This window comes from Perognathus longimembris, chromosome 3, assembly GCF_023159225.1.
Source record: "Perognathus longimembris pacificus isolate PPM17 chromosome 3, ASM2315922v1, whole genome shotgun sequence".
Classification (NCBI taxonomy): domain Eukaryota; kingdom Metazoa; phylum Chordata; class Mammalia; order Rodentia; family Heteromyidae; genus Perognathus; species Perognathus longimembris.
In genome coordinates, this window is record NC_063163.1 from 40255141 (window position 1) to 40279339 (window position 24199).

At 39.3% G+C, this 24199-nt stretch overlaps 2 protein-coding genes across 3 annotated transcripts in view; one reads left to right on the plus strand and one right to left on the minus strand.

Moving 5' to 3' along the window:
- The window catches only part of Nufip1 (nuclear FMR1 interacting protein 1), a 39297-nt gene extending 38671 nt beyond the window's left edge, over window positions 1-626 (minus strand). The window contains exon 1 of the mRNA XM_048341339.1: window positions 191-626. Within this exon, the coding sequence (XP_048197296.1) occupies window positions 191-602 (412 nt within the window). The 5' untranslated portion in view covers window positions 603-626. The remainder of the gene's footprint in view (window positions 1-190) is intronic.
- Window positions 627-730: 104 nt separating this feature from the next.
- Gpalpp1 (GPALPP motifs containing 1) lies at window positions 731-23413 on the plus strand. Of its 2 annotated transcripts, XM_048341342.1 has the most exons (9): window positions 731-907; window positions 3228-3360; window positions 4303-4404; window positions 7177-7282; window positions 11167-11298; window positions 11690-11854; window positions 13919-14017; window positions 19692-19910; window positions 23259-23413. In XM_048341342.1, the coding sequence occupies exons 1-8, from the start codon at window positions 820-822 to the stop codon at window positions 19908-19910; spliced, it is 1044 nt and encodes a 347-aa protein (XP_048197299.1). In that variant the 5' UTR covers window positions 731-819; the 3' UTR covers window positions 23259-23413. The 2 variants fall into 2 exon arrangements, with proteins under 2 accessions (XP_048197299.1, XP_048197297.1); XM_048341340.1 differs by lacking the exon at window positions 23259-23413 and having other exon boundaries at window positions 19692-20035.
- The last annotated feature ends 786 nt before the right edge of the window (window positions 23414-24199 follow it).

Consider the following 24199-nt stretch of genomic DNA (forward strand, 5'->3'; position numbering starts at 1 on the left):
ATGTTATTTGACATTCCTGGAACATGGCTGGAATTTAATCAATAGAAGCCAAACTGAATGAACGTACTAGTTAACTCCAATCCAAGACATTACCAGACACCAAAAATGAAGCACGGGGTGGAGAAGGGGGGGAAAGAGAGAAGGGAGAGAAAGGATGATAGAAAGAAAGGCCAAAGGGGTACCGGCCTACCTGGAAAGTTGTGTGAGTTCTGGTGCCAAGGAAAACCATCGGGAGACTGTCTCCAGTACCATGATGTCGAAGCCTGGAAATCCCAGGAAGGCTGGCCGCTGGTTTGCGGCTGAGAGTCCAGGGGGTACTTGGCGTCGAAGGGGGGCTGAGCCCCGGGGAGAATGTGGGCATCAAAGGGGGGCGGCGCCCCAGAGAGAGGCTGGACCTCCATGGGGAGCTGCGTCTCGGAGGAATGCTTCGACTCATCCACGGGAGGCGACAATAAGGGGGGTGGCGGTGGCGGCAGCATCGCCCACAGCGCCCAGTTGCCCTGCGGCGGGGCGGTGCTTCTCAACGGCCCCATGGCGGACGTCAGCTCGGGGGCTGGAAGCCACCCCGTACCAGGCACGGAATTACTAGTAGGTTCGGCCATGCCAGCCCCGAGACAGGAATCACAGCGTGCGGCGGCGGAACGGACTTTTAACGTCAGTTCCGCTGTGATAATGACACCGCCTCCACCAACCACAGGCTGCAACGTCATCGGTCGGCGACGAGAAAATTTCCGACGTTCGCAGCGCTAAGCGGACTGCCTTTTGGATAGGTTCGCCGTTCGCTCATAAACTTGAGTGCGACCCTAGTCCGCACCGCGGATGGCGAGGGACCTGATCGGACCTGCGCTGCCCCCTGGCTTCAAGGCCAGGGGGGCCGCGGAGGACGAAGAGCGAGACCCGAGTCCCGGTAAGCGGCCGCGTGTTCTGCCCGACCCTGTCTGTACCTAGAGGCAAAGTCTGGGCGTCCGAGGGCGGCGGAGTGGGGTGCGAGTGCACCCCGACCGGAGCTAACTCTCCTTGGGCCGTAGCGGTGGCTTCTCGGAAACCGCTTCAGCTTGATAAAACCACAGCACTAAACAGAAACCAGGTACCCTGCTAATTAATCAATACTTACTCAGCCATCTAATCCTCCCCAAACAGTAAAATAAGGAAAAAGGTATCATCCTCACGTTACAAAAAGGGACACTGAAACCCGGGAAGAGTCACTGGTTCACATCCTCATTTGGAGGAGCTCAAAGTAGAACGAAGCCGTTTTCCTCATCCCTGACCCAGGTTGCCTTTCACCTACTAGATCAATGCAGGAAACCCCATGTCCTCCAGTCCGGACTCGCCTTCCTCACATCTCAGTTGCGTTTTGAGGCAAGCACTCTTGCCACTAGGCCGTATTCTCAGCCCATCAGTTGCGTTTTGAAATACCGCCTAGCACCAAAGCAAAGTCTCCGCAACTCTAAGCTCCTTTTAATCTCTGATTGGACTATTAGGTGTTTACCAATCTACGAACTCCTACCCATCCTTCAACTTAGTGCCACTTTTCTAAACCATCCCAAACATCTTTATGCCGTCCTCTTTATCCTCAGCATTTTTCTCTCTGTTTAATCCACTGTATCTAAATAATTTTTTCACGTCTGCATCATCACCATTTCCTTGTGCTCTTGTTTCTTAAAGTATAACGGGCGCTCACACGTAACAAGAAAATGCTTGTCGGGTGCCTCCTGCAAGTTTGTTCTTACTTGTATAGTGGCAGTGACACTAGAGTATCCCGCTGCGTGCTAATGACTTACACCATTAATTGTAGATACTTCAGAAGCTGAGATCTGAGGATCAGTGTTCAGAGCCAGCTTGGGCAGGAAAGGCCATGAGATCTTTCTTATCTCCGGTTAACCACTCAAAAGCCAGAAGTAGAACTGCGGCACAAATGGTAAAGCCCTAGCCTTGAGCAAAACAAAAACAAACAAACAACAACAACAAAAACCTCAGGGCTAGAATGCATGCCCTGAGTTCAAGCCCCAGGAACCTCACAGGGTATAAAAATAATAATCCCAAACATCCCTGAATCAAATTTTGCTTTCTTTACTCAGATACAACATTTTCACTACAGGTTTCCTTCCAGGTCTCATTTGTCATAGAGACATTTTAAAAGGTATTGCTTTTATTTTTAGCAAATAAATTTCTATTCAACTTAAGGTTGAAGAAAAGTATGAGTAAGTTCCATAGGTGATCATTCTGCAATTCATTTACTCATTTTACTGTTGACTGGTATTTTTAGTAGTTTTTATTTTATGGCTGTTATAAAAAGTGATGTGTGGTTCATACCTGTTAATCCTAGGTATGCAAGTGGCTGAGATCTGAGGATCATGGTTTTGAAGCCAGCCTAGGTAGAAAAGTCCATGAGACTCTTGTCTTCAATAGACAACTCAGAAAAGGCTCAAAGTGGTGCTGTGGCTCAAATGGGAGAGTGCTAGCCTTGAGTACAAAGAGGCTTGAAGACAGCACCCAGGCCCTGAGTTCAAGCCCCAGGACTAGCAAAAGAAAAAAAAAGTGATGCTTTGCATTGTAATACATGTTTTATGTTAGATACCCTTGGGTTCAAAATCCTATCCATTTAGCCAAGTTCTAAGTATGTATGAAAACTGTAGTTGTTTGTTCTGTATTTTCCCAAATACTGGCAGTGCAATTTTGGCAGGTACAAGAACTTGATGTTACCAGAGAAATTATATTATTTTTATGGTTGTAAGTGTGGACATTAACAAAAATTTTTTGAATCTTATTAAAAAGGTGGTATAAGGCCAAGTGCTGGTGTCTCACACCTGTAATCCTAGCTACTCAGGAGGTTGAGATCTGAGGATCTCTGTTCAAAACCAGCCTAGGCAAGAAAGTCCATGAGACTCTTATCTCCAACTAACCACCAAAGGGGTAGATGTGGAGCTATGGTACAAGTGATAGAGCACCAGCCTTCGTGAAATAGCCAAGGGATAGCAACAGGGCCCCAGTACCAGCACAAAAAGGTGGGGGGCGGGGAGTTATAAGATAAAGTGATTGCATTCCTGGAGTTGGAAAGGATAAAACCACTGTACATAAATCAGGACCAAATGTTATGAAAAGTCTATAAAAAAAGAACTATTCATAGCCAGTGCTGTGACTTTCAGAAAAGAAAGTGAAAACTTATCAGTGAGGGGGGTTCAGTGAAATAGTTGTGGCTGCTTAGGTCACATGAAACAAATACTCAGTTGCAGGACCAGCTCTGCCCCCTAATTATAAAAGCAGTAGTTCAGATTCATCGGACAGCGATGAGGACAGCAGTTCTTTGTCTGAAGAAAGAAATCAAGAATCTGAAGAAGATGACAGTGGTCCAACTGCAAAGTAAGTCTTTTAAGTTATATGCTAAATTAAAAGCAAAACTAATACAAGTTGGCTAGAACACATAGCTTATCAAGAAATATGGTTTGGGGGCTGGGAATATGGCCTAGTGGCAAGAGTGTTTGCCTCGTGTACATGAAGCCCTGGGTTCCATTCCCCAGTACCACATATATAGAATGGTCAGAGGTGGCGCTGTGGCTCTAGTGGGAGAGTGCTAGCCTTGAGCAAAAAGAAGCCAGGGACAGTGCTCAGGCCCTGAGTTCAAGCCCCAGGACTGGTAGAAAGAAAGAAAGAAAGAAAGAAAGCTTTGGATTTCTACAACACAGGAGAAAAACAATTTCATAATTTGATCATAAACACAGGAATTTATTATAGTGACATATAGCTATGGAGATGTATAGAATTTAAGTAATTTTTATGATGATGAGGATTATACATGATAGGCAAGTAATCTACCTCCAAGCTACATCCCCAGCCCAGCAAAATTCATATATATGGTGTGTGTATATATATATATATATATATACCATATATGGCATATATATATTCATATATATGGTATTATTCACATGAGTAAATGTTCCAAACATTGTAGCCATAGGCCCTTTTTTAAAGGTTTATATGTCATGGCTGTTTTATTGAAATACTAGGTGTGCAATTAATTAGTTAATTATTTCTTTAAACAATTAAAATTTTCCACCAGCAGTCAGTGGCTCACACCTATAATCCTAACTATTCGAGGTTGAAATCATAATTTGAGACCTGCCAGACAGAAAAGTCCACAAGATGTTATCTCTAAAATACCCATCCAAAAGTAGGATGGGCATTGTGGTGAAATACCAGCAAAGCAAGCAAGTAGAACCACTTTGAGGCCTTAAGTTCAAACTTCACACCTTCTCTTTGTGAAAATTTTCTTTACCTTAAGTTACACTGTTACATTTCTAGGAAACAGAGGAGGAATCAGGATGACAACGATGATGATGAGGAAGGATTTTTTGGACCAGCCCTTCCTCCTGGATTTAAAAAGCAGGATGATTCTCCACCAAGGTGATAATTAATGTGTGATGTTTCAGGCCAGTCTTTTTAAAATATTGCCCCAGTATCTATTAATTCATGAAAGAGTTGTCTGAAAGTGTTTTGTGTTTTTAAATATACATATTTTCCTGACACTTGAAGAGTCATTCATAGGAGAAAGTACTTGTTCTTTATAATAATAAAAATGATTATTATTGCACACTTATGACACAGATTATAGAAAATCTCCATATCCCTAATTTCACACTTGAAAAAGTGGTGGGAGTAGATGGGATAGCACCCTTCCCCCCTTTCAAAAAGATAAAGTAAGGGGGCTGGGGATATAGCCTAGTGGCAAGAGTGCCTGCCTCGGATACACGAGGCCCTAGGTTCGATTCCCCAGCACCACATATACAGAAAACGGCCAGAAGCGGCGCTGTGGCTCAAGTGGCAGAGTGCTAGCCTTGAGCGGGAAGAAGCCAGGGACAGTGCTCAGGCCCTGAGTCCAAGGCCCAGGACTGGCCAAAAAAAAAAAAAAAGAAGCCAGGGACAGTGCTCAGGCCCTGAGTTCAAGCCCCAGGACTGGCAAAACAAACAAACAAACAAACAAAAAAAGATAAAGTAATACAGGCAGGCATATACATACATTATAGGTGTAGTATCTTTCATCTGAAAATTTAAAATCAGAAATGCTACAAAGTCCAACACATTTGAGTTCCATCTTGACACCACAAGGCTGATGCATCAGTTCAGTGTATTCAAACTTCGTTTCATACATAAAAAATTTAATATTGTGTACTTTTAGGCTGTATGTATAAGATGTGCATAAAACATGGATTTCATGGTTAGATATGGATCGTAAGATATCTCATGTATATGTATATATTCCAGAATCTGAAATTTGGAGTACTTCTGTTTCCCAACATTTTGAACAGGGTATTTAACTATAATTACATTTAAGGCAGTTTCTTAAGAATTACATTTAATGAAATGATAAAAATCTATATATGAAACAAATAACCAGCAGCATATATTGAAGGTTGAAAAGCCTCTTATATAGTCATAATCATGCTGTAGTTACATTTGCTATTTTTTAAGATTTTTATATATCATTAGTTTTATCTCCACAAATTCCCTCGGGCCAGAAAAATAAACTATATTTATATGTGTAGCTGTGCAAAAAATTGTACTCAGAGCAGGGTCCTGGTGGCTCATGTCAGTAACCCTAGCTGTTTAGAAGGCTATAAATGGAAGGATTACTGTTTGAAACCAGCCTTGGCAGAAAAACTCAAGAGACCCCCTGTCATCCTACCTTATTGGAGGCTGAGATCAGGGAGATCACAATTTCAGACCAGCCCGAGGCAGAAAAATATGCGAGTCTCAGTGGAAGAAGTTGGACATGGTGGCATGTACCTATCATCCTAGTTACCTCATGAAACATAAGATAGGCAGATTGCAGTACAGGCACAGCCTGGACAGGAAGCAAGACCCTGTCCCAAAGATAACTAGCACAAAAATAGGCTGAAAGTGTTCTGCAGTAGAGGATCTGCCTAGCAAGAATGAAGCCCTGAGTTCAAACCCCAAAACCTCCAAAAGAGGAGAAAATTGTACTCAGAAATAAAATATGCTGTACTTCTTTTAGTTAATTGAACCTTTCAATCAACACCAACCTTCCCTGTCTTTCATATGCAAAATTGTTAAGCTCAGAGAGAATTCATGAACCAAAACATTACCCAGAATTTCTGACAACTCTAAATTGAACACAGCACAACCTGGAAAACTCAGCTTGGGACTTGTCATCTGGACTGATAACATGCACCCAGTGACAACTGTAGGAAAAAATATTGTCATAAAACAAGGATGAAGAAGCTGAAAAGTTAGGGAGAGGAAGTGGGGGGGTGGGAATGAGGGAGGAGGTAACAAACTGTACAAGAAATGTACCCAAGAAATGTGCCTTATGTATGAAAACTATAACCCCTCTGTACATCACTTTGACCATAAATAAGTAATTATTCAGAAAAAAAAGAAGCTGAAAAGCATAAAAGAATCGAAACTATGTTTGTTCCTTTATTTTTTCACTACATACTAAGGTGCAGAATTCAGACATTCCTCTCTTTTGATCTGATAACAGTCTCTTCAGCATGTGGCAGTAGGGAGATTGAAAGACTAGGAGGCCAGTCACTTACGGTTTATGTATCTTTAGGCTTAAATTTTCCCAAAGTACAGTGGCTTATACTGACCAGGGCTATGTTTAGGAAACAGAAAAGGGCCTGATTGAAAAAGCTTCTATCCATAAGACTCAGTCAAGTAGGTAGCTACACTCTTCTATACTTCCATGCTGTTGCTGGCTTATTAGTGAAGCCAGGGTGTAGATCTGTATACTGTCCTGGCACTGATTACTAACATCTGTTGTAAGCACATGCTCTGTGTGTCTTCAGAAGAATCCAGTTTAAACTTAAGTAGTTCTGAATGTAACTACAGTGCTCTTAAGGTACTTTTTAGTGTACAGTGAACATCAAAACTGGAAAAGAACCAAGACCTCTACTAGTTATAAATCCATCCTAAAACCCTTATGAAACAATATTATCCTTTTTTTTACTTAGTATAGTACTTTTAGAAAGTAGGCATATACCAGTATCAAAGAACTGCAGTAAGTTTTTTAAACACTTAGTAAAAATAATGTGTTAATTAAAATTCTTATTTTCAACATTGGTTATTATCAAACTTTATTATTTTTGTGGCCTCTCACTCTGAAAAACAGCCTTTTAGTTGGGGAAAATGACAAAGGTCCATTTTATTTTTCAGGCCTATCATAGGTCCTGCATTGCCACCTGGCTTCATTAAATCTACTCAGAAAAGTGACAAAGGGAGAGAGGACCAAGGACAAGCATCAACATATCTCAACTCTGAGGTTTGGAACATTTTCATTTAACAAATTAGAGATAACAAACTCAGAACCTCAGGATTAGTTTGAGATTAATGTAAGACTCAATTATATTCAGATTGGCTTAAGTTTATAACATAGGTAAATGAACTCAAAAGCTATTCACAAATCTGAGGTTCTGTTGGTGCTATTTATCATGGAACACAGGGTTTTAAAGCATTAGGAAAGTAGAACATAATGAAAAAATTTAAGGAATCATTGTAATTTGATCTGGAGGAGAGAAAACTGTGCAGTTTGCACTTTACCTTGAAATTAACTCTTTCCTACCAGGTCTATTAACCTGGGTATAAAAAATACACTTGTGGATACGTGATTTTTATAAAATAATCAAATGATTTTATAGTAAAATAGGCTGTTTTTCTCCTAAGCAAGGGCTGAAATATGTATCATTTATAATGTATTTTTCCCACATGTGGATCTTAACCTTCTCCCCAGTCTCATAAAGTAGGTACTATCTGTAGCTTACAGATAATAAGTGAAAGACCAAAGATAATGGGTAACTTACCCAGGTTTACACAGTGTTTATTTATCAAAGCCAATTTTCATTTAGCAAATGCCCCTTTCTACAAGTGAATTCATGTAGTCAAGAAATTCCTGCTCATTCATCTCCACTGAAGAATTAGCAATTAAAACAAGATTGTGGATGGAAATATGGTGCAGTGGTGAAGAATGAACTTCAGAGTTATTTACTCTGAGTGGTTTCTAAGAGTGCCAGCAACGTGCCAGGTACATACATACCAAAATGAATCAGTCATCAAATTTACGAGAAGGTTTCCTCCAGATCTTCAGTCTCACTTGTTTGACCAAAATTTTACCAAATGTCTATGCCCAGGCCAGATAGATGGTCTGAGTCCAGAGTGATTGACATTTTTCCCACAAGTTATAAACAGTCACAAAAGAGGAGGAAGAAAATACAAGATTCTTTTTGTAGTAGAGCAGTTGTTGGAGAGTATTTACTATCAGCCCCATCTGAAACCATGAAAACCAAAGTTCAGAAAGGTTAAATAGGAGGCTGAACGTATGGCTCAAGTGATGGAGTGCCTGCCTTGCAAATGTGAGGCACTGAGTTCAATCTCCATTGCATTTTTTTTTTTTTTTTTTTGGCCAGTCCTGGGCCTTGGACTCAGGGCCTGAGCACTGTCCCTGGCTTCTCTTTGCTCAAGGCTAGCACTCTGCCACTTGAGCCACAGCGCCAATTCTGGCTGTTTTCTATATATGTGGTGCTGGGGAATCGAACCCAGGGCTTCATGTATATGAGGCAAGCGCTCTTGCCACTAAGCCATATTCCCAGCCCCTCCATTGCAATTATTTATTTATTTATGTATTTAATTTTTGGGGGGGCCAGTCCTGGGCCTTGGACTCAGTGACTGAGCACCTTCCCTGGCTTCTTCCCGCTCAAGGCTAGCACTCTGCCACCTGAGCCACAGCACCTCTTCTGGCCATTTTCCATATATGTGGTGCTGGGGAATCGAACCGAGAGCTTCATGGCAAGCACTCTTGCCACTAGGCCATATTCCCAGCCCTGCAATTTTTTAAAAAAGAAAACAAAAGCACGAATGTCTAGTGAGGCACTCGTGGCTCATCCTATAATCCTAGCTACACCAAAGGATAAGAGCAAAAGTGTAAGGTTCAAGATCCTCCCAGGCAAAAATGTATACTAAAGCCTAGCTCAAAAATAATCAGCAAAAAGTATGGCTCAAGTGATAAAGCACTAGCCTAGCAAGTAGGAGACCAGTAGTTCAAACTGTATGTGTGTGTGTGTGTGTGTGTGTATACACACACACATATATGATAACATGTCTACAATCACAGGGCTAATACCATTGTACTACTTGTATGTTAATAATTATAAGTGAGGTCTTTAAGTCTAACTTTACAGTCCATACTAACCTTGAATAGTGTATAGTATCTATTTTTCTGAATTAAATTAGCTTAGATTTGGGCTCATTTTCTAGTTTTCTGTGTTGTGTCCATTTTTTCCTTTGCTTTTTCATTCCCCCATTTCGTTTATGTCTCTTTTTCTGAAAGTTCCTATCAAGACATGAATCTTCATGAAGCTGTCTTTCATTAGATAGAAGTAATCATACCACTAGCTTATCCCTCCATCTTAAACAATAATATATTTGCCCATTTATTTCCTCAAGTCTATGTGGAATTAAATATAAAGATACTACCTGTGTTATCAAGGAGTTTCCTATAGTAGAGCTAATCTATAAACACTTAAATCACTAATAGTTTAAGAAAAGAACAGAGGGGCTACTGTCACTCAGTATAAGAATCCTGGGCTAGGAATGTGGCTTAGCTTGTCTATCATGTGTGAAGCCCTAGGTTCAATTCCTCAATACTCCAAACAAAAAAGGCCAGAAGTGGCACTGTGGCTCAAGTAGAGTGCTATCCTTGAGCAAAAGAAGGTCAGGGACAGTGCCCAGGCCCTGAGCTCAAGCTCCAGGACCAGCGCGCGCGCGCGCGCGCGCGCGTGTGTGTGTGTGTGTGTGTGTGTGTGTGTATCTGTGTGTATATATGTGTGTGCATATATATATATATATATATATATATATGCCTTTGGTCATGGAATGTTGATTCTAGCTTTATAACTTCAGGCAAGTTATGTATCTTTTCTTAATATGCTTATTTAAGCTTAGGTTTCCTCAAAAGAAAACAGTTAAGGATTAAGTATGACATTTTCATGCCAAAGTACATACATATTAAATGTGTGGGGAGGATTTAGAGGACAAATAATTGCTGAATTGTTGTGAAAAACAACATTGGTGTCAGGGTTCAGAGAGAAGAAAACCCATTGAGAGTAAGATACACTTGGATGATTTATGGGGAATGAAAGCAATATGAAAAACTCCTTCCAGGCCTGGTGGCTCACACCTGGAATCCCAGCTACTCAGGAGCCTGAGATCTTCAGTTTGAAGCCAGCCAGGGCAAAAAAATCCCTTGAGACTCTTATCTCCAGTTAACCACAAAAAGCCAGAAGTGGCACTGTGGCTTAAGTGGTAGAGCACTAGCCTCGAGAAAATAAGCTCAGGGACAGTGAGCAGGCCGGAGTTCAAGCCCCAGGACCAACACACACACACACACACTCACACACACACACACACACACACACACACACACACACACTTCCTGATATGACTAGTTAAAAGAAAAAAAAATGAAGAATCATGTGACAGTGTGAAGGATGAGCACATTATTGTTATCTATCACAAGAAATCTCTTGGAGGACAAGGACAGCCTTCCAGCCCTGCTGTATATAACATGTAACAGACCCACAGAGGGAAAATGCTTATCAAAATGACTTAATAAGAAGCTGTATTCCATTATAACAATGCTCCTTTGCCTTTGGAGTAAGTGGGGTACTTTGGAACAAAGTTACTTAGATGTAGGTCAGGGTTTTGTGTTATTATACAGTACTTTGTGTTTCATGAGGGCTGAAAAATATGCCTTGCTTGCTGACATCTTTTAAAACACTCTATGTACCAACAATAATATTTGGCTTCACCTATGTCATTGCTGATAACTGGTTTTTTAAAAAAAAGGAATATCGTTGATAATTCTGAGGCTGTATCTGTGTCTATTGAGAGGAGAGTTAAAATAATTGAATGGAGTGTACTCTGAATGGGAAGAGAGGTAGGACAGCCCTATTGCTGTGGGTTTGTCATCTCTGTACGGTGTACTTGAGGAAGGCAAGGAAAAGCTCATCATGGCTTAGGGATAAGCCAATACATTCCTTGGCTTTTTGTTCTGTTGTCTATGGGTAATCCACCTCAATTTGAGTAATTTAGGATCTGTTTCTATGCCTGGTGGTCTCCTTTTTTATTAAAGATGATGTCTTGTTTTAAAAGCAAACAGACAGCAGTGAAGATGAAGATATTGTTGGACCAATGCCCGCAAAAGGACCCATTAACTACAGTGTAACAGCAGAATTTGAAAAAAGGGCCCAGAGAATGAAAGAAAAATTAACGAAAGGAGATGATGTAAGTTTAGGAAATAAACTACATAGGTCAAAATTTTAAAACCAAATGTAAATATGTACTGTTCATAATCTTAATATTGTATGTGTATGTATTTCTGTGTCTGTTTGTACATATATACATGTTGAAACTTAGGACCTTTATACCCTAGAAACTGCAAAGGGAAAAATGGATGAATTGTATACTAAAAAATACTCTGTGTGGCAAAAGATAGACAAAAGAATAACAAATCGGATGAAGTATTTCCTAACATATACTGCAAATGTGTGTCACAAAATTATCTTTTCTATTGAAGTTTTTAAGCAAATTTAAAATATCATTTGAAAAACGTAGGTACAGTATTATCTATATATTACTGTCCATGGTGCTTTCTTTTCAACCTTTTCTCTTAAAGGATTCATCTAAACCAATTACAAGAGAATCATGGATGACTGAGCTTCCTCCAGAAATGAAAGATTTTGGTCTTGGGCCAAGGAGCTTTAAGAGGAGAGCCGATGACAAATCTGGAGACCGATCAATCTGGACAGATACTCCAGCGGACAGGGAAAGGAAAGCGAAGGTAAGAGCTTTTACTTGTTTGTGAGTTGGTTTATCCGTGAATTTTGTCCATGTTGGCTCAATTTTGCTAAGGCAAAAGTACTTAAGAATTCTCCTTTCGGAAGTTATGATTCCAAAGGAAAAATACACATTTTCCTCCCAAGAGTAATTATGAAGCAGGAAAGTCATACTGTTATTTGCTATTTTCCAATTGATAGCCTCTCTTAAAGCTTCAGCCCTAAGTCACAGGCTAGGTTAGTGCTTCACTCTTTTCTGGGGCTGTCAAAAAAATTCCATTTTTGACCTTTCTAAATCTAAATTTCCTGGTTTCATACTCCATTATACTAGCTGCATAAAAATGTACCTTTTAAAATATCTTCAAAAGAAAATGAAATGTGCAGATTAGCCTAGCAAATTCATACCTAGAGAATTTCCCAAAATGACTGTAGTCAGGTGTGCTAAGGTCCATGTGACTGCCAGCATAGGTAAAAGGCATCGTCATCGAAATAGTAATGTATGAAAATTGTTTTTTTTTCTTCCTCTTCTTAAGTCTTCCTGTTTATTATTAAAAAAAAAAAAAACTCCAATGTCCCTGACCCTACTTCTTAAACTGATTCTACCTAAGAGTGGAATTCCCATAAGACATCCCATGTGAGGCTTAAATGCTTAATACTGATCTGAACAGTTCCACACTTACTTCATCTGCTATTCATCTTGATCCTTGGTGCTAGAATTCTCAGGATTATTATTCTCTTCCTGTAACTATGATTTCAATACTTCTGTCAGGCATGTTTGAAGATGGTAGAAAGAAGAAATAGCTTCTTAAGGGGAATTCTCCTGTAGAGAGGTGGTTATGAAGTGGAAGGGTTATTTTTATGTTTCTGGTATTTTTGTGATTGTCTTAGCATTGAAATCAGGGCCTTATGCTTGCCACACAGGTGCCCTCCTACTGAGCTACACTCCCACTCTTAGAAGTGTTGTTCTTGAAGTATGGGGATACATTGAAATCTCCACACTTTAGCACCTGCCTGTACATATGGCAATATGGTAAATTCCTTTCGTCCTTAGATTTAAAAAAAATCTCACAACAGTAATTGAATGTACATGGGGGGCAGGAGAAATAACAAGAGATAAAAATCTATTAAGTGAGCCACACACATTGAAAGGTTATGGTTGGAAGCATGTCTTTGCTGAATTTTTTGAGGTTGAGCTCAGAGCCTCCTACTTGATAGACAAGTCCTGTACAACTTGAGCCATACCTCCAGTTCCTTTGCTTTTTATTTATTTTCAGATAGTACCTTGTGTTTTTTGCCCAGCCTTCCTCAGATTATGATACTCTTGTCTCAACCTCTCTGGGATTACAGGCATGCACCATATAAGACTTGTTTGTGAGATTGGATCTTGGTAGTTTTAACCCAACTGGCCTTGAACCAAGATCTTTCTGTCTCTTCCTCCTGAGTAAATGAGATTGCAGAAATGTGCCACCATGCCAGCTCTCTTAGCTCTATAGCTTCAGCACCGCTTCCCACCCCTTTTGCTCTGGTTATTTTTGGAATAGGGTCTCCTTTTTTGCCTGTACCACTATCCTTTCCATCTTAACCTCTTGTACAACTCCATGACAGGTATGCACCACCATAGCCAGCTTTGTTTATTAGTTGAGATGAGGGCGATGAACTTTTAGCCCAGACTAGCCTCAAATCAAGATCTTCCCAATTTCTATCTCTAAATACCTAGGAGTACAGACATAAACTACCTGCCCCAGCTCTTTTTACTGCTTTTGAAAACAGATAGTAGATTTCTTTTAAGCTTATTAGTCAAAACTCATTCTAGGTTTAATAAATAGGTAATTTCTTCCAATTAGTTGATTGACTAGAGGGTTGTTTTTTGTTTATTGGTTTTTTTTGTTTTTTATTTTGCTAAACAGGCTACTCATGAATTGATCTCTTCAAATATTTAAAAATTTCTAACTGGAAGGAATTCAACTTGTCTAAGAGACTAGTATAGGTTCTTGTTACTTAATCTAAGTAAAAATAAGATTCCTTTTTATTTTATTTTGGGTAATATGTTATCAATGTTTGTTCTTCAGCAAACACAAGAATCAAGGAAGTCATTGGGTAAGAAGGATGAAGACCACATACCATCAGCAAGAGATAAGAGGTTGGCTGAGCAAGTGTCTTCATACAATGTAAGAATTTTTTTTGTTCTTTCCATTATCATTTATTTTCTCAAGGGGAGCTAAGAAAACCAACCCCAGAAAATGAAACACCCTATACATTGGTCTAGGCCACATTATAAATCCAAGCATCAGTGTGAAATTTCAGCGAAGGAAAGAACCATGAAAACCTCAAGGTTCTAAGAAAGGCTCTTGATTCAACTGTCCTCATCTATCCATTCATATTTCTTAATAAAGTCCATCAATTCTAGAGTATTCTGATCTGTAAAAGGAGTCAAAGCAGCAGGGGCAGGCATGGACAGAGGGAAGGAGTAGTAAAGGAGTAAGCCAGGCAATAAGCTACTGGCTTAGAAAAGCAATTGCTCCCTCATGCCACAGCTTCAGTGGCTGATATCAAATGCCTTTGAGAGTGGGTGTGTGGCTTAGAGAATGCTCTTGGAGGAGCAGAATGGACATGAGATGAAGTCTGAATTTCTAAAGCTTCCAGGTTTCAAAAGAATATGGATGTATTTGAGCTTTTACAACAATGTAAGAATTCTTTAAAACAGCTGTATTAATATTTAATTTTGCAGTTCATGCAGTTCAGTGATTTTCAATGTGGTCATGAATATCTGCAACTCTTACCATAGTCCACTGTTGAACATTTTTCCTCACCTCAAAAAGAAACTTTGTATCCTTACCACAGCCCTCTGTTACCTAGCATTCCCTTCCAGCCCAAACTAGCAGCAGATCTTTCTGTCTCTGTAGATTACCATTTTGTAACTTGGCATACATTAATTTTACAAAAGAATTTCATTGTGATATTTTCACATATGTATATAATGTACTCTGATTGTATTTACCCCTGTATTACTCTTCCTTTTTTTTTTTTTTTTTTTTTTTTTTGGTACTGGTCCTTAGGTGCTTAGGCCCTGGGCATTGTCCCTGGGCTTTTTTTGCTCAAGGCTAGTGCTCTGCCATTTGAGCCACACTCCACTTCTGACTTTTTGGTGGTTAATTGGAGATAAGCATCTCATAGATTTTCCTTCCCTGACCTGGCTTAGAACAGTGATCCTCAGATCTCACCTAAGATTCCTGTATAGGTGTGAGCCACTAATGCCCAGTTGTGTTACTCTTTCTTATAGAAAACACAAAGCTTTGAGTTTAATCCTCAATAGCATAAAAAAAAATAAATGTATGGTGAACTAAGGTCAGTATTCATTTGGCACTTATCACTTGGCTTCAATCCTTGATCCTCAGATTTCAGCCTCCTGAGTGGCTAGGATTACAGGTGTGAGCTACCAGCTCCAGGCTCACTCATTTTTAGTTATAATCCCTCTTAAAAACTAACAAGTGTTCCAGCTCAAATAACAAATGTAAATCACTGAACCCATTGGTACCTGGAGCCTTCAGGTGTTTAGGGAAATTACTTTCTCTCTAGTATTTTAATAAATGAAAAGTTGTATAAAAACTTATTTGTTGGGTATATGTTGGCCTGAATTGTGAACATGAAGCATTTTTGGAAACTGACTGAAAAGTCAGCCATCAAGGGACATTTGTGAAAACTGACAGCTCAGAGACTAAGTTCTAGCAAAACTGAACACATCACTGTTAGAGTCATTGGCTGCAAGGAATTTAACATTCAGCATAATCTAAAAGCTCTATGTAATGGGAATGTGTTTTTTTATCGTTAGATTCAACAAGCAGTAACTGGCTTGCCAATTGCATAGTTCATTTTGTTATATTTTCTAATTCATTTCTATTAAGTGAATTATGAAAATATGACTTTTGTTTTAATTTTTGCTACCTTCTGCTCTTAAAACTGTATTTTATTTCAGCAGCAACACATTATTGGAGGAGTTATAAAAATATATATGTTGGGCTGGGAATATGGTTTAGTGGTAGAGTGCTTGCCTAGCATGCATGAAGCCCCGTGTTCAATTCCTCAGTACCACATAAAAAGAAAATGCCAGAAGTGGTGCTGTTGCTCAAGTGGTAGAATGCTAGCCTTTAGCAAAAGTAGTTCAGGTACAGTGCCCATGCCCTGAGTTCAAGCCCAAGACTAGCCAAATTGTGTGTGTGTGTGTGTGTGTGTGTGTGTGTGTGTGTGTGTATCCACAGATTAGTTTCAGAGTTGTAAGTCCAGTGGAAGCTACATTCCTTTGTTTGCTTTCCCTTTTTTCCTTCCCTCATCTCTCCCCATTCTCTCTTCCCTCTCTGTTCCCTCCCTCTTTCCGTCCTTCCTTCCTTCCTACTTTCCTTCCTTCCTTCCTTCATAACAGGAAATTTTAAACTTTATGTGAAAGAAGAAATGACAATGAAAATTAGAAAATATCTAGACCTGAATGAAAACAAAAATACAACATCCCAAAACATATCAGATGCAATATGTAGTGTAGTACCTAGAGCTGCAATTTATACAGTAATGAGTTATGTTAGAAGAATGGCTTAAGGGCTGGGAACATGGCCTAGTGGTAGAGTGCTCGCCTCATATACATGAAGCCCTGGGTTCGATTCCTCAGCACTACATACACAGAAAAAGCCACAAGTGATACTGTGTTAGCCTTGAGCAAAAGGAAGCCAGGGACAATGCTCAGGCCCTGAGTCCAAGCCCCAGGACTGGGGGGGAAAAAAAGTAGAAGAACGGCTTAAGATTAGCAAGCTAGCTCATTTTCCAGCCTGACTTTCTCATAAAACCAAACATATCTACACTATGACTCTATAGTATTTACTCTAAGTAAATATCCTCCTGGGTATTTACTTAAGATGAATGAAAACATGTCTACCCAAGGAATGCCTTATTCATAGTAGTCTCAAAAAAACACAATGTCTTATTTATAGTAGTCTTTAAAAAGACACAAAAGTGTTCCTAGAAGCTTATTCATAATAGCTGTTACTACAAACAGTCCAGGATCCATCAATGAAAGAAAAATTGAACTGTAAATTGCAACAAATTAAAATAAATGCCAAACATGGATGAATCAAAGTCATTATACAGAATGGTTAGTCTTACACAGGCAAGCTCATGTTCATGATTCTGTTTATCTAAATCTCTATACTATGCGGAATGAATAATATATGGTAGAAAATAATAGAATGGAAGTTGCTGGAGTAAGGGTATGAAATTTGACTAGGAAGTGGCTTAGCAAACTTTCTGTAGTAACGGAAATATACTAAATTTTGATTGGATTTTAAATTATAAAATAATATGTACCTAATATTTTCACATTTCATTACATTTAAGTTTATCTTAGGGAAAACTTATAAGCAAATACTGAGCAGTAGTTAGTGAATGTGTTTGACATACTTAAAGTAACATAATGACATATAATGGCCTGCAGTTTAATTTAAAATGAATTCATCTGTTGTAGGATGTCTGGGCTGTTTCCACAACTTGGCTATTGTGAATAGTGCAGCAGTTTTTCTACATTTTTAAAATAATTTTTTAATAGTTGAACACTAGTTTGGTTCTATGTGTCACACTGAAAAATGACACCAAAACCAGGCCAACTGTATACCTTTAACAACTGATAAAATATAATAATAATTTCAGGGATGGGAGTGTAGTTCAGTGGTAAAACATTGCCCAGAATGCTCAAGCTGTGTACATTTATGAGTTAATTATTTCAATTGATTATAGTAGTCCAGTAGTTTAGTGTGTTCTTTTGTCTCTATCAATGTTTAACTTGTTAATATAAGGAATCAATACATTAAAACTTGCCATTTGGGTTGGGAACATGGCCTAATGGTTAAGTGCTCACCTTGTATACATGAAGCCCTGGGTTTGATTCCTCAGCACCACATATATAGAAAAAGCCAGAAGTGGCGCTGTGGCTCAAGTGGTAGAGTGTTAGCCTTGAGCAAAAAGAAGCCAGGGACAGTGCCCAGGCCCTGAGTTTAAGCCCCAGGACTGGCAAAAAAGCAAAACAAAACAAATAAAACTTGCCATCTTATTTTTCTCCATTTTATTTGAATTTTGTTCCATTTTATTGCTCATCAATATAAATTGTTTTCCCCAGGAGTGGCTTTAGGTAAAGTAATGGGGTCCATCCTTTCTCATGTGTCCTTACCAGTATTAACAGACTTTGTTCTCTATTTCCTTTAGTTCTTTCTAACATCTACATGTCCCCTTCTTTCAACTTTTTAGCTCCTCTTTCTTCCTTATTAATAATTACCTCTTTTGTCAAGTTAATGCCTTCTGTTATATTTTATTTTGATTAGCATATCTTTGTGTACAGAGGAGTTTCATTGTGATAGTTCCGTGCATGTATATAATAAATATCGTTTGGTAAAATTTACCCCCTTGTAATAACTTCTTTTGTGGTTTTTTGTTTTTGTTTTTTTGCCAGTCCTGGGCCTTGGACTCAGGGCCTGAGCACTGTCCCTGGCTTCTTTTTGCTCAAGGCTAGCACTCTGCCACTTGAGCCACAGCGCCACTTCTGGCCATGTTCTATATATTTGGTGCTGGGGAATTGAACCCAGGGCTTCATGTATACGAGGCAAGCGATCTTGCCACTAGGCCATATTCCCAGCCCCTTGTAATAACTTCTTTAAGGAGTGATCACATTAGCATGTGGAGATTTGATGATAAACCACCAAGTTTGTGTAGCTTTTTTTGCACTTAGACAAATTACAAGAAAGCATGACCTCCTCAGTGCATATTTCTTCTGATGGGTCACCTGTATCAGAACCTTGTTGGTAAAAGCACAGGTTTCTGAGAGTCCCAGATGTTGGGGAAGTCAATTCTCCCAGTCCATGGAGGAATCAAGAATCTGAAATTCTTTCAGCAACTCAGAAATAGAGACCAGGGATCTTCAAGTACTTTTGTTTGCGATCCCTTGAAGGAAGTTGGTATGAATTATCGATGAATAAGCTTAAAATTCTGCACATATCTGTACTGCCTGGACTCCACTCTGGGTAGCCCATATACCCCACCCTCTTCAGGGGCCATCCATAATTGTTTCTTCAAATCCTTTGTTGTTTTCTGCATTACCTTCATTTATTCCTCCTCAAACACTGAGCCATTTTATTTTGTACCCTAGTCTACTCAGAAGTCTGTCCTGAATCCCTTATCTATATTGCCTTTGCTCAACCCTTGTCTTACAGGATAGCTTTGAAAATGTGAACACTTATCTGTCTTAGCAAAGATGAAAGGAAAAAAAATGAGGGAAACAAAGGAAAATGAACAGGCAGAACATTGAATGGAACAAATATTCTCTGAGGTTCTGGAACATGCCAGTCTTTGCAGAGCCCTTGAATTCTGCCATTTGTGTGCCCTTGGTTTTACTGTTTCACTTCTGTTTTAGTTTCTGCCTGCCAGTGCCTCCTCCCCTCCTAACTACCCATGTAGGCTTCAAGGACCAGCATTCACAAAGTAAGAGTAGAATCCTTTCATAACCATGTTTTTGACTTATACTCCTTGCTAATATTTAAATAACATAATTATTTTGTTTCCCCTCCATCTTACTCTAATTTTTCTTCATGACACATAGTAAATAAATACCTTTTTTTTTTCATGGAAGTGAATTTGTCTCTCATAGATACCTTCTTGGGTTTGGGAAAACCTGTTGGGTTTGTAAACAGCCCTCCCTAGTGAACACTGCTGCTGTATAATTGCTCTGCTTTGTGATTATGTTCTCTAGATAATCTATACAAGCTAAGTTGTTTATTTGTTTGTTTGTTTCCTCTGCTTTCCTACTGTCTCTAGGAATCCAAAAGATCAGAATCTCTCATGGACCTTCATCATAAAAAATTAAAAAATAAGGCTGCTGAAGATAAAAACAAGCCCCAAGAGAGAATACCGTTTGACCGGGATAAAGATCTCAAGGTCAATCGGTTTGATGAAGCTCAGAAAAAAGCCCTAATAAAGAAATCCAGAGAACTAAACAGCAGGTTTTCACATGGCAAAGGCAATATGTTTTTATAAGTAAGTATATTTCAGTGAAATATGTGTTCTTACTTATCAATTTGAAGCTTTCTGAATATTCTGTTGTCTACAATAATTATGTGCTAAAATGTATTTCCTTTTATAATAAAGTAAATTAAATCTTATTTTCCTTAGGAATAAGTGTGATTATTGAAAAGTCAGCCTTATGGGATTGAAAATGTGGGTTCCTTGAAAAATAACCTTACCTTCATTATAACATGAGAAAGAGTTGTTAAAAATGCTAAAGATGCCAGGCACTGGTGGCTCACACCTATAATCATAGCTGCTCAGGGGGGTGAGACCTGAGGATTGTGGTTCAAAGCCAGCCTGGGCAAGAACATTTGTCAAACTTTTTTTTTTTTTTTGCCAGTCCTGGGCCTTGAACTCAGGGCCTAAGCACTATCCCTGGCTTCCTATTACTCAAGGCTAGCACTCTGCCACTTGAGCCACAGCACCACTTCTGGCTGTTTTCTATATATGTGGTGCTGGGGAATCAAACCCAGGGTTTCATGTATGCAAGGCAAGCACTCTTGCCACTAGGCCGTATTCCCAGCCCCATGTCAGACTCTTTAATTAACTACCAAAAGAGCTGGAAGTGGGCTGACACTATGGCATAGTGGTAAAGTGCTCGCCTTGTGTACATGAAGCCCTGGGTTTGATTCCTCAGCACCACATATATAGAACAAAAAGCCAGAAGTAGCGCTTTGGCTCAGGTGGTAGAGTGCTAGCCTTGAGCAAAAAGAAGCTAGAGACAGTGTTCAAGCCCTCAGTTCAAGCCCCAGGACTGGCAAAAAAAAAAAAAAAAAAAAAGCTGGAACTGGAGCTGTGGCTCTAATGATAGAACTCTAGTCTTGAGGAGAAAAAGGCTTAGGGACAGTGCCCAGGCCCTGAGTTCAAGCCCCAGGACCAGCTCCAGAAACAAAAGGTAAAGAGAAAGGTCAGTGCAGAGTGCCTTGAAGTATGAGTCAACAGTGAAAATTGGGGGTTAGCTGGTAGCTTTCATGTTGAGGGAGCTGATAATTGGAAAATGTTTGTTGCTTTGAAAGGCCTTCTATAAGTTTAGTTGAAACCATTACACCCATCATTCATAGCCCAATCCAATAAGAATTTGTGATAAGGAGTTTTATAAGAGCCATAATCGTTTCTTCAAATCCTTATAATTTGTAAGTGTATGAAACCTAAATCACTGTTCATACGTGGTTTTTAAAGAAAAACATAAGCTAGACATGTTTTCCAACTTACCGAATACTCCTATTCTTACCTGAGGAGGATTTCTCTGTGCAGTGAGGAAAAGTTGAAGAATACTGTCTGCCTACTTTTATACCTTTGTTCTATATGTCTTAATATTTGAGAATAATCTTTTTAGACACAAATACACATGCACAAATTTACCTTTATGTGTCTTTTAAGGTCATGTGAAACAAAGTCAATGTTTCTTAAGTAGAATAGAATATATTTATGCGCCTTGGCTTCTGAGAAAACACAGACTTTTCTTCATACAATTATTTTGAGTCCTTCAGCTCCTCCACATTTTGTCTCCCTCTCTCCCCCTCCCCCTCTTCCTTAGAGACCTGGAGGCTATCCACCAGATCACTCTGTTAGCCTGGATCTTTGCATCATATATACCTAATGTGTCCCAAAGTGAGTGAGTGTGTCAGATCTTGCAGTAGGTCTGTAAGTTTGATATTGTTTGTTTGTTTTTTCCCCCTCCAAAGCACAGCTAGAGGATGAATGCACATTTACTTTAAAACAGAGGGCATGAAGTTTTGCCCACTTTCTATCACAAAATTTGTGTGCTTTGATACTCCAGGGCTTTGTATTTGTTGTCTGGAGTTTTGTTTGTTTTTAAGTTAGGAAGAGGACTCTGTGCTAAGAGAAAAGTATTTTGATTGGTCCAATTATAGTGATTAGTGTTTGTAGGGATGGCAGTCTGAGGGACAGACAGGCCACTTAGAATATTTTTGGTGTGAAGTCTGGGACTATCCTCATGATTGCACCAAAGCTATCTAGGATGTAGAACTTTACTTTGGGATGATCTTACTTTGCTCACTGGTATATTTAAGTTTGTAGCTAATTTATTGGAGTTACATATTTTATATCATCATGGATAGACTTTTAGAAAAAAAGAAACTAATAGTCACTGAATAAAGAAATGGAAAATCTGTAATTATAACCATCCTGAAGGGTATATTGAAAGTTTGTAGTGCTTTTAAGTATTGCTCTTAAAATGTTCAACAGAAACTTCTTAGCAGTTAATTAACCCTAAATGTAAATTTTATAAATTATAGTTTCTACTGATAAACCTCACCTGTTCTGCTAGTTTTGTGTTCTACTTTGATGAAGTACAGTGTTTTAACAGAAAAGGATTCTGAATGCCACTTCATAAAAATGGAGTAAACTCTTCAAATTATGGTACAGATTATGTTCCTTTCAATGCTAGAAGTATTATACACACACATAAACCACATTAGTATAAACAATACCTACCAAAGGATTGTTGCTGTTCAAAATAATGAATTAGACATCAGCAGGTCACACCTATAATCCTAATGACTCAGGAGGCTGAGACCTAGAAGACTGAGTCTCTAAGCCAGCTCAGGCAGAGAAGTCTGAGAGGGTCTGTCTTCAGTTAGCTAGCAAAATGCCACACTTTAAGCTTGGCTCAAATGGTAGATTGCCACTTAGCAGAAAAAAAGCTAAGTGAGAACTTGAAACCCTGAGTTCAAATTCTGGTACCAGTACGCGTGCATGTGCGCGTGCACGCGCACACGTGCGCACACACACACACACAAATTATTCTCATTAACAAATTGTAAAAGCTTATCTAAGCAGAATTGAACAGACCTACCTTCTGACGATAGGTAACATTTAAAATGGCTAATATTTTATGAACAGAAAATATTGTACCAGAGTATCCATTCCAAAAGCAGGGTATATGGGTGGCTCGCATCTGTAAACCTAGCTACTTGAGAAGCAGAGCCAGGAAGAGTCAGGTTAGAGACTAGACTGGGCAAAGTTAGTCTGAAGTTGTATCTCAAAAACAAACTCAAACCAGAACGGACTAGAGAACTTACCTACAAGCCTAAGGCCCTGATCAGGTTCAAACCTCATCCATTCATTTAAATTTGTGATTTTTTTCCCCTGCTGTGAAAGGAAAGAATATGTTCTATTCTAGTTCCTTATCCTTCTGAAAATGTCTAACGTCATAAAATTTGATATTTTAAGTAAAAAATGTCACAGTTGGTTACTTAATGTTGCTTTGCCTTTTCATGTGAAGGGGAAAAGAATATTTCTGTACTGGTGTCTACTATTTTTCCATTGATCTTTAACATGACCATCATCTTAAAGATTTTCAGGAGTTACTTCCTTGCTGGCACCCGAGAGCTCATGCTCTTTCCTGTTTCAGCAAAGTATGAGGCTGCTTCCAGAGGTTTTATCCCCATGGAGGACTAACCCCAACCCAAGGACTGACAGTAAAATAATAATGTAGCTGTGTACATAGAGTGGAGAGGTATGCTTCTTCTCTCTCCTCCCTCCCCTCCTGAGCTGCAGAAGGCCTACTTGAACCACGTCTGCTGGCCATATGTTGACATTTCTAATAAGAACTTTCTGATTTCCTACATTTCTTGGCAAGTTGTTTTAAGACTACAGTACTGCCCTCCCTCCACTTTGAAGTTCATAATGCAAAGCAGAAATTTTACCACCATGTCATTAAAGGTGACATTTCAGCTCGCTGTACCTGGAATTATATGACTTGTCCAAACCGTCTAAATTGTTATCTTAGATAGATGTAGATACTCTAGATAGTAAACACATTCCTGGTAAGTGAATTGTAGAGTTATTGGTTTGGCATGTAAGAGAAAGGGAGGGTAACATGAAGCTTTTCTGCTTTGGCTTTTATTACTGCTGTGAGATTTCAGTCTGAAATTACAGAACCTAATGCTGCAGTAGAAGAGGGTCCTGTGGGGTTTTTGCTGTTGTTATTGTTGTTTTTGTTTTATCTTAAAAAGTTGTTCATAGGAGCTGAGTGCTCGTAGCTCATTCCTGTGATCCTAGCTACTCAGGAAGTTGAGTTCTGAGGATAGTGGTTCAAAGCCAGCCTGGGCAGGAAAGTCCATGGGATTCTTATCTCCAGTTAACCACCAAAGAAGCGGGAAACATAGCTGTGGATCAAGTGGTAGAGTGCTAATCTAGAGCAAAAATGCTCAGGGCCCAGGCCCTGAGTTCAGTCAGGTCCCAGGACTTCCCTGCCCCCACCAAAAAAAAGTTGTTCAATAGTGCCTTGGGGT